We start from the raw sequence: 11,257 nt of genomic DNA, 5'->3' as shown, positions 1-11,257 counted from the left end.
TATGGGGGGGCAGTTATAGTGGGGTATGTGGGGGGACAGTTAGAATGGGGTATGGTGGGGGCAGTTCCAGGTGGGGGAGGGAGGGCAGGTGGGGGAGGAGGGGCAGTAGAAGGCCATTGATGGGGTTCAGTCACCCAATTACACAACATCGCTATCAAGCAACCTTGAGGGAAATATGTGCAGAACTCCTTAATTCAGAGAGCTGTCATACACAGCTGAGGCCACACACACACACACACACACACACACACACACACACACACACATACACACACACACACACAGACAGTATTCAGCTTTGATTATATGTCTAAGTACACTAGGAATCCTCTTTTGGAATGGCACACTTAGAAGAAGAATGATCGGTGTGCTGTGGACTGTGGAATCTTTATGAGTTCTGGAACATTCTGTGAATGACTGCAGCTGATGAGGTGTGTGTGTGTGTGTGTGTGTGTGTGTGTGTGTGTGTGTGTGTGTGTGTGTGTGCAGGGTGATGCAGCTGATGAGGAGTTGACCGTCCCTGCCTGGGTCAGATTGCCCCCCCCCCAGCCTGTCCATTTTGTGTGTGTGTGTGTAGTGTTGTGATGTGTAGGGTGTGTGTGTAGTGTGTGTCTGTGCTTGCGTGTGTGTGTGTGTGTAGTATTGTGGTGTGTATGGGGTGTGTGCATGCGTGTGTGTAGTATTGTGGTGTGTAGGGTGTGTGTGTGTGTCTAGTATTGTGGTGCATGTGTGTGTGTTTGTAGTATTGTTGTGTGTAGGGTGTGTGTGTGTGTGTGTGTGTGTGTGTGTGTGTGTAGTATTGTGTGCGTGCGTGCGGAGAGGGCGGAGGGAGAATGGAACTTCCATTAACCTCGTCAGGTTGCCCATGGCGACCCCAGCCCAGCCCGCTCCACACGGCACCGTCTCTAGCGCAAGGTGTGTGTGTGTGTGTGTGTGTGTGTGAGAGAGATTGTGGTTTAGTAATAAGTTGTACTCTGGTAAGAACCTTGCGTACTGGGAACTTATTCATGAACCAAACCAGAGTTGGTGTGTGTGTGTGTGTGTGTGACTGGCTTCCAATGCCACAGTGGATGTGATGTGTTTGGTGCAGATGTGATGGAGAGAGGGAGAGAGAGAGAGGAAGACTTTTTAAATTAGATTTAGTAGTAGTAGTAGTAGTAGTAGTAGTCTATCTAGGCCTTTTTGCCTGTATTACTACAGGCCAGTGAAGAGTAGACAGGAAGCACATGAGGAGAGAGATGGGGTGGGATCGGGACATGGCCGCAGGCCGGATTCGAACCTGGGTCCCCGTGGGCACTCGTACTCGTGGTACATGGCTGTAGCCTGCTGCGCCACAGCGCCCCCCAGAATTTTGAGTACAGTGTGCAAATGATTGATTTTCACATACAATCTGTAAATCTTTTAGTTGAACGAGAGAGGAAGTCTCTAGAGGGAGGTGGGTTCTCTACTCTCTAGAGGGAGGTGGGTTCTAGTGGGGGGTGGGTTCTCTATTCTCTAGAGGGAGGTGGGTTTTAGTGGGGGGTGGGTTCTCTATTCTCTAGAGGGAGGTGGGTTTTAGTGGGAGCCGGGTTCTAGAGGAAGGTGGGTTCTCTATTCTCTAGAGGGAGGTGGGTTCTCTCTTGTCTCAGATCACATTGTTGCAACTAGAAAAGCACTCTGAGAGCGCAGACCTCAGCCTGTATTGTTCTTCCTTGATTGTCATACATTTGGTCCTAAACTATTCAGATCGCCACCTTAATTAGGAGAGAGTCCACATTCAGATCGCCACCTTAATTAGGAGAGAGTCCACATTCAGATCGCCACCTTAATTAGGAGAGAGTCCATGGTCATTCACATGGTACAGCTGATTGAAATGTTTCAAAATGAGATGCTTCTCCTTCAGCTTACACTGTACTTCCTGAATGTGATGGTTTTCCTTCAGCTTATAGTGTACTTCCTGAATGTGATGCTTTTCCTTTAGGTTATACAGTACTTCCTGAATGTGATGGTTTTCCCTCAGGTTATACAGTACTTCCTGAATGTGATGCTTTTCCTTTAGGTTATACTGTACTTCCTGAATGTGATGCTTTTCCTTTAGGTTATACAGTACTTCCTGAATGTGATGCTTTTCCTTTAGGTTATACAGTACTTCCTGAATGTGTGATTATTTTCCTTCAGGTTATACAGTACTTCCTGAATGTGTGATTATTTTCCTTCAGGTTATACTGTACTTCCTGAATGTGTTTAGCATTGTATTGTGTGGGCTGGAAACCCAGCTACTGCCTCCTCTTCTTCCTCATCCTCCTCTTCCTCTCTGACCTCCTCTTCCTCTCTGGCCCTGCAGCAGTACCGGGACACGCTGCAGACGCAGGTTCTGGACGCCATGTCTGGGAAGCTGGAGAAGCTGGAGTTCGGGGCGGTTCTGTCCGACGACCGGCTCAAGCTGTTCCAAGACGAGCAGATGGGCCAGCTATACGAGCTCATGCTGGAAGCCACCAAACCCAACCGCCAGTTTGACATCCAGGACGACCGGCCCTAGTGTGTGTGTGTGTGTGTGTGTGTGTGTGTGTGTGTGTGTGTGTGTGTGTGTGTGTGTGTGTGTGTGTGTGTGTGTGTGTGTGTAGCTCATGCTGGAAGCCACCAAACCCAACCGCCAGTTTGACATCCAGGACGACCGGCCCTAGTGTGTGTGTGTGTGTGTGTGTGTGTGTGTGTGTGTCTAGCTCATGCTCACCGCCAGTTCGACATCCAGTGTGTGTGTGTGTGTGTGTGTGTCTAGTACCTCCCCATCCAGACTAGGACGACCGGCCCTAGCACCTCCTCAATGTGTGTGTGTGTGTGTGTGTGTGTGTGTGTGTGTGTGGGAGGGGGAGTGAATGGTCATGTCAGAATCCTGTGGACTTGAATGCAGTGAGTTGCTGGCGGCTGTTGAGAGAAACTAATTACATTAAAGTGCTCTAAAGAAAGACAAGCTCCGAGTCCTCTTCTCTTTCTCTCATCTTCTCTATCCCTCGTTCCTCTTCTCTTTCCCTCATCTTCTTTTCCCTCGTTCCTCTGTTGGGTCTCCCCTGAGGGAGAGAGACTGTGTGGGTGTATGTGTGTGTGTGTGTGTGTGTGTGTGTGAGAGAGAGAGACAATGAGACAGAGAGAGAGACTCTGTGTGTGTGTGTTCTGAGAGGTAGACTGTATATGTGTGTGTGTGTGTGTGTGTGTGTGACGGCAGGAGCAGTGGTGAGCAGATGACCTGTGTGGCAGTAACTCATTGGAGCACTGCTGCCTTCAGACAGACTAAAAGCCCCTTCATCCCTGCTGACGCAAGCACAGCACACACACACACACACACACACACGCGCGCGCACACGCGCACACGCACACACGCACACACACACACACACACACACACACACAAGAACACCACCGCTACAGCTCTGAACCTACGCAAACACACACACACACACACACACACACAGACACACACACACACACACACACACACACACACACACACACACACACACACACACACACACAGACACACACACACACACACACACACACACACACACACACACACACACACACACACACACACACACACAAGAACACCACCGCTACAGCTCCAAACCTACGCAAACACACACACACACACACACACGCAAGCACAGCACCACTAAGCTACAAACCAACGCATGGGCGCACACACACACACACACACGCGTGCATTCAGAGATGATCACAACAACGGAAACATCACCACGCACACAGCAGACTCCTGCACCCACAGCAGCCGTCAGGTGGCACTTCAACTGGCACTGCACCCACACCAGCCGTCAGGTGGCACCTCTACTGGCACAGAACCCACAGCAGCCGTCAGGTGGCACCTCTACTGGCACTGCACCCACAGCAGCCGTCAGGTGGCACCTCTACTGGCAGCAGCCGTCAGGTGGCACTTCTACTGGCACCCACACCAGCCGTCAGCAGCCGTCAGGTGGCACTTCCCTGCTGAAAAAAACAGCCTGGCCAGCTTAAGGTGTTAACCAGCTTGTTTGACCACCCTATGATGGTTGACCAGCTAGACCAGCAAAACTCTCGCAAAAACATACCTTCAGCTGGTTTACCCAGTTTATGATGGTAATTCAGCTGGTTTTGATTGTCGTACCACCTCAAGCTGATCATTTAAGTTGGTCTACATTGCTGATTTTTACTGGCCATACCAGCTTATGTTGGTCATTCTAGAAAACCAGCTTGACCATCTTAATCAAGCTTGGCAGGCTGGTCACCAGCATGACCAATTACACCAGCTGTATCCCACATGACAGGCTTGTCACACCAGCACGACCAGCTTCCTCAGATGGTCACGCCAGCATGTCCAGATGGTGGCCTAACCAGCTACACCAGCAAAGACCAGCAATAGCTGGAAGAAAACCAGCAAAGACCAGCTAAAACCAGCAACCAGCAAACCACCTTAACCATCTGGCTGTTTTTTTCGGCAGGGTATACATAGCTAGGCATGACTGACTGGTGGACCTAGTTTCAGACAGCATTAAGGAAGTGCAAGAAGTAACAACTAAAGTGTACAAACACAGTGCTGTACAAATGTACTGGTTAAATGTGGGAAATAGTTATAATAATCAACTGAACAGTATTCCAAATACCCCAGACATCACTATCATAAATGAAAACAATGAGAACAGTGACAATTATTGAAATTGGATGCTGTGTTGATCTTTACATGGAGACTTGTATTAACTCTAAAATGTTAAAATATCAGCCACTCACTGAGACAATCACAGATCTTGGTTTTCATTGTAAATTAATTGTGCGTGTATTTGGAGGCCTTGGGCATGTGCATAAACTTGCTCTGCGGCAGTTACAACTGGATGGGTTATGCAAACCAAGTGCAAAGAGACTTATAAAGTACTGCTCAATCTCTGCTATAATAGGTAGTTTGTCCATTTGGAGACGAAGATGTCATATCGACCCATAGATAGTAGTACGTACCATGTTTGATCGCAGTTGCACAAACCTACAGCATATTTCCATTCATGCTTGGATCTGTAATTCCTCCCTTGTGCTGAGATCCTCCCTTGTGCTGAGATCCAAATAAAATATTAAAGTGTGTGTGTGTGTGTAGTCCTGGGGCCTGTTGCACAAAAGCAGAATTAAGACATCCGGGATAAGTTTGTGAGCTGGGGGGTATTTCACAAAACCAAGATAGGGGATTTAGACAGGCTTACTGGGTTGTCCTGGATGAACATAGCCATGACTTGGTTTCACAGAAGAGATCACATATGGCCCCAGTCGTGGCGCGACTGGCAGGGGCACCTGCACCGCACGCCGGCGACCCGGGTTCGATTCCCGCCCCGTGGTCCTTTCCGGATCCCACCCCACTCGTTTCCTGTCACCCTACACTGTCCTATCTGATTAAAGGCATAAAAGCCCAAACAAATATCTTTAAAAAAAAAAGAAGAGATCACATATAAGTTACCATGGGAATTTATACTTGGAAGCTAGCCTGCTCCCGACCAGGCTAACAGCCAAGCTAAGTTAATTCTAATGGTAATTACATTATCTGATTGGTTCTGCTAGCTGTCATTCAAATCAGACCTCCATGCGATATTTTAAAAGCGCTGTATCCAATTTATATATTATTTGCTACTTGCATTTACTCGCAAAACACAGCAGAATGTCTGCCTAATACCATATGGATGTCATTTAAATTATGGTGGCCTTATAATTAATAACATACTCGTTGTTTGCTTCTTTTTTGACGGACGTTTGATGAATAGCCTACTGTAGTAGCTAATTGGAAGTGGAGGGGACATTTTTCGAAGGTGTTTTCAACTAATTTGGCTTTTAAGACAAATTAAGATATATATAGTCATACTGTGCATCTTTGCGGTGGCAAAGCGCTTTCTTAATGACGTTGCGTGCTGAGACAAGGAAGCTCTCACACGTGGGTGCATACGTACATTTGCATTCACTTGGTCTGCCACACCTACTCCCGCTATGTAACAGAAATAATCATGATTCCCATCCAAAAGAGTACAACTTTACCTCGTTGTTAGTCTATATCAAAAGCGGTTGTTCACTTTGTGTGCAAGACGCTATTTTTCGCGTCTTTTTTATTCCAACCGTGAGTTATTTGGGGGAGAAACGAGAACGCGCACACATACTGAGCAGCAATACACACACACACACACACACACACACAGGCAAGCGTGCTCCTCTGTAGAGAGCTCTCCTGCTGAGTGGGTCGATGTATGTGGGGAGAGCCAGGAGGGGTGTGCGGCCCAGGGGGGGAGCTGTGAGTCAGGCCTGAGACGGAGCCTCATTTCTGGGGAAGATTAAAGGAGCAGCGGGGTAATCTCCATCCCTCTGGATCCCCACACAGCTCTCCTGATGAGACAGACTAGAGGGGCATGCCCTGCACACACACACACACACACACACACACACACACACACACACACACACACACACACACACACAGACACACACAGACACAGAATCACACTCACGTATATACCCACACACACATATATAGTCTCACACATACATTCACACACACTCACAAAATCACACTCACATATACCCATACACACATTCACTCATGAGACATGTACAAACTCGCACAGAAAGACATTTAGACACTTGCTCACCCTCACTCAGTCACACACTCACACACACAGCCAAAGTCCCATCGTCAGGACAAAGAAAAGACAAAGAAACAAGACAAAGAAAAACCTTTAGCTGAGTAATGATGACACACAAACAACCGAAAACTACAGACGCAACACAAACAACACATGCATTTATTTATTTTCATTAAAAGAGATTCCTTAGCATAGTGATACTGCCTTTTCAGACACCACAAGCATAGCGATACTGCCTTTAAAAACGCCACTAGACTATACATTAGCATAGCGATACTGCCTTTAAAAACGCCACTAGCATAGCATTACTGCCTTTACAGACACCACTAGACTATACATTAGCATAGAAATACTGCCTGTACAGACACCACTAGCATAGCAATACTGCCTTTACAGACACCACTAGACTATACATTAGCATAGCGATACTGCCTTTACAGACACCACTAGACTATACATTAGCATAGCGATACTGCCTTTACAGACACCACTAGCATAGAAATACTGCCTTTACAGACACCACTAGACTATACATTAGCATAGCGATACTGCCTTTACAGACACCACTAGCATAGAAATACTGCCTTTACAGACACCACTAGACTATACATTAGCATAGCGATACTGCCTTTACAGACACCACTTAGCATAGCGATACTGCCTTTACAGACACCACTTAGCAGGGCTGCCAAGTCTCACGCTTTGACAGCGTGACAGTCACGCAATTTGACCCATTCTCACACCACACGCCATACTTGACATTTTTTTCATGATGATAAACTTTGGTCATTGCCTTGCCGTAGTTCAAGCTCTGATTGACTGACAGCAATAACCAATCCATCAGTCCTTTGTACCTAAATCTCACCAACCACGGAAGGCATCGCGCAATATAAACAAATCAGAAGCAACGTAAGGCGGGTCTTGGCGCCTCTAACTTATCTTTCAAACACGCAACAGCGCCGACTCCGACAATTAGATTTAAAACGTTCTCCTTGCTAGTTTTTGTTCACAGTTGATTCGCTGTTTCTCCTTGATTCTCCAAATTAACGTTAAGGCTGCTAAGTCTATCATTGTCCTATACTTGTTGCAGAGCTGTGTAACATTTATTTGCCTCTTTCTTGATAAGTTGACAATTGAAAAATCGACTCTAATCGGAGCTGCCAAATGTCACGCTTTTGAGTGTGACAGTCAAAAAAACGAACGACGAATGGAAGAACTCTCACGTTTGCCATTTTCTGAAACTTGCCAGCCCTGGAGAGGAGTTAAAAGAAGTCAAATTAAAACTAGATGTTTTGATCTCAGATATCAGATTATAAACACTTGGCTAGATTTGTAGCGCTACTGAGCACTCCTTCAGTCATAGTGGAGAGGAGAGGAGCAGGGAGAAGAAGAGAGGAGAGAAGGGAGGAGAAGAGCAGGGAGGAGAAGAGAGGAGATGAGAGGAGAACAGAGGAGAGGAGCAGAGACAGGAGCAGTGAGGAGAAGAGAGGAGAGGAGCAGTGAGGAGAGGAGAGGAGAGTTCAAGTAGTGAGTCCAGGCTGCCAGAGGACCCGTAGACCCATTACTGCTACTAGGAGCCCCATAGAGGATGCGTTAACACCAGAGCCTGGGGGGTAATTATGTGAAGAGCTTCAGCAGTGAGGCAGGACTGGGGCAGGAGATAACACGTGGGGGGTAATTACCTAAAGAGCTGGGGCAGGAGACTACATGTCTGCCCCTGAGGCAGAGGACCAATCAGCGATCGGAGTCCGTTAACCTCACTTAAGAGAGCACTGAAGGGGTCACTAGTGAGGCCCTCCAAAGAAGTTAACCTCATTACTAAGGGACTGTGTGTGTGTGGGGGGGGGGGGATTCAAGTTGTCTTCAACTCCCCATTACGACAGTGATGACCCTCGTACATCGACTTGTGTGTGTGGGGGGGACAGTGATGACCCTCGTACATCGACTTGTGTGTGTGTGTGTGGGGGGGGGACAGTGATGACCCATGATGGGCCATTTCCGTGAATGTATGTGTCAACCACAACAGACAACACGCTAGGTGGCGCTGTAGAGTCCCTGAGCCACACCCTAGGCCAAAGCTCTGTCTCTGAGTAGCGAGTGCAATTCTACAAATGGCTGCCAAATGACAAGAGTTTTAGAGCATGTCAAGTTGGTGAAAAACGGCCAAACAGGTAAGGAGGAATAATCTGAGCAAAAACAATAGGGCCTTGCACCTACGATGCAGCTGCTTCAGCGGCCGCACCTCGGTGCTCGGGCCCTAATTACCATCGTAAGCTAGGTAAACCAGCTGAAGGTATGTTTTCGCAAGAGTTTTGCTGGTCTAGCTGGTCAACCATCATAGGGTGGTCAAACAAGCTGGATAACAAGCTGTTATAAATATAATGTGTCATAGCAACAACATAATAGTAATTTAGCTAAATATAATGTATCATAGCAACAACATGTACACCATCAATTTCTACTTTGCATGATTTTCACGCTCACCACTTTGGAATCCTCATGCTTCACTTGAGAGAGAGAGAATACAGGTGGGGTTAGGGTTAGCTGAATCACAGCTGGGGGCTTCACTTGAGAGAGAGAGAGCTGAATCACAGGTGGGGGCTTCACTTGAGAGAGAGAGCTGAATCACAGGTGGGGGCTTCACTTAAGAGAGAGAGAGCTGAATCACAGGTGGGGGCTTCACTTAAGAGAGAGAGAGAGCTGAATCACAGGTGGGGTTAGGGTTAGCTGAATCACAGGTGGGGGCTTCACTTGAGAGAGAGAGAGCTGAATCACAGGTGGGGGCTTCACTTAAGAGAGAGAGAGCTGAATCACAGGTGGGGGCTTCACTTAAGAGAGAGAGAGAGCTGAATCACAGGTGGGGGCTTCACTTAAGAGAGAGAGAGAGCTGAATCACAGGTGGGGGCTTCACTTGAGAGAGAGAGAGCGCTGAATCACAGGTGGGGGCTGTGAATCCCGCAGGACATATTGACCTCTCAAACCGTCCTTTAAAAACATTACACGCAACAGCGCAGCCTGTTAGTGTGAGCCATCTGCCATCCGTTTACACTGTACAGGGAACATCCTAATGGCACATTTAGCCACATCAGAACCACTCTTTGGGCCGACTGGGTCTTTTCACTGGTGCGCAGTCAATGCAATGTGGAGAGACGGGCTGGATTCACCGGCAAACGAATGTTGCAAATCCTACAGGAGACGCTGCCCTCTCAGAACACCCTCAGAAATGTGCAGCTGTCATGTGTAAACCATACCAAAGCCTAGGTGTGGGTTCTACAGGGAAATCCCTATATAATAATAATATATATATACACAGGTGACATATTCCTTCCTTCAGCACACTCTGGTCTCTACTGGGTTTATGTGCAGAACAAACTGACATTCGGGAGACCAATAGTAGTAATATCTCCACCACACACACACGCAGGCACGCATGCACACACACACAAACAGGAGTAGTGTTTGATGAACTAATTATCGCTGGCCAGCAAACTGCATTATTCATGGCTCTGTGGCTCCGTGCGTTTCACACATCTGACACACACACACACACACACACACACACACACACACTGACCACAACAATCTCAGCTGATGGCACAGAGGCCGTGTGATTTAACAGGAAATGACACGCGTGAGATGAACGTGTGCAGGGCTGCAGAGACTGAGACGGAGACTGGACAGTGTGGTCAGGGTTAGGGTTAGCGTTAGCCACATCAGCGCTAGAGACTGGACAGTGTGGTCAGGGTTAGGGTTAGCGTTAGCCACATCAGCGCTAGAGACTGGACAGTGTGGTCAGGGTTAGGGTTAGCGTTAGCCACATCAGCGCTAGAGACTGGACAGTGTGGTCAGGGTTAGCGTTAGCCACATCAGCGCTAGAGACTGGACAGTGTGGTCAGGGTTAGCGTTAGCCACATCAGCGCTAGAGACTGGACAGTGTGGTCAGGGTTAGCGTTAGCCACATCAGCGCTAGAGACTGGACAGTGTGGTCAGGGTTAGGGTTAGCGTTAGCCACATCAGCGCTAGAGACTGGACAGTGTGGTCAGGGTTAGCGTTAGCGTTAGCCACATCAGCGCTAGAGACTGGACAGTGTGGTCAGGGTTAGGGTTAGCGTTAGCCACATCAGCGCTAGAGACTGGACAGTGTGGTTAGGGTTAGCGTTAGCTACATCAGCGCTAGAGACTGGAGAGTGTGGTCTGGGTTAGGGTTAGCGTTAGCCACATCAGCGCTAGAGACTGGACAGTGTGGTCAGGGTTAGGGTTAGCGTTAGCCACATCAGCGCTAGAGACTGGACAGTGTGGTCAGGGTTAGGGTTAGCGTTAGCCACATCAGCACTAGAGACTGGACAGTGTGGTCAGGGCCACATCAGGAAAATGGAAAAAAGTTCACACGCTTGAAATCCTTCTTTTTTACTTTTATTTTCTCTAGCACAGAAAAACTTTTTGACCGTGTGGTCTTCTTCAGATAGTGGCCACATCAGGGCCACATCAGCACTAGAGACTGGAGAGTGTGGTCAGGGCCACATCAGCACTAGAGACTGGAGAGTGTGGTCAGGGCCACATCAGCACTAGCGACTGGACAGTGTGGTCAGGGTTAGCGTTAGCCACATCAGCACTAGCGACTGG

At 48.0% G+C, this 11,257-nt stretch overlaps 1 protein-coding gene across 1 annotated transcript in view; it reads left to right on the top strand.

Annotated features, from left to right (window-relative positions):
* The window catches only part of sdhaf3 (succinate dehydrogenase complex assembly factor 3), a 14,635-nt gene extending 11,690 nt beyond the window's left edge, over nucleotides 1-2,945 (top strand). The window contains exon 2 of the mRNA XM_062529907.1: nucleotides 2,324-2,945. Coding sequence (XP_062385891.1) covers nucleotides 2,324-2,518 — 195 coding nt within the window. The 3' untranslated portion in view covers nucleotides 2,519-2,945. The remainder of the gene's footprint in view (nucleotides 1-2,323) is intronic.
* Nucleotides 2,946-11,257: the final 8,312 nt, after the last annotated feature.

This window comes from Sardina pilchardus, chromosome 24 (genome assembly GCF_963854185.1).
Source record: "Sardina pilchardus chromosome 24, fSarPil1.1, whole genome shotgun sequence".
Taxonomy (NCBI): domain Eukaryota; kingdom Metazoa; phylum Chordata; class Actinopteri; order Clupeiformes; family Clupeidae; genus Sardina; species Sardina pilchardus.
The sequence above is the reverse complement of the archived record's forward strand: the minus strand, read 5'-3'. Positions and strand labels throughout refer to the sequence as shown.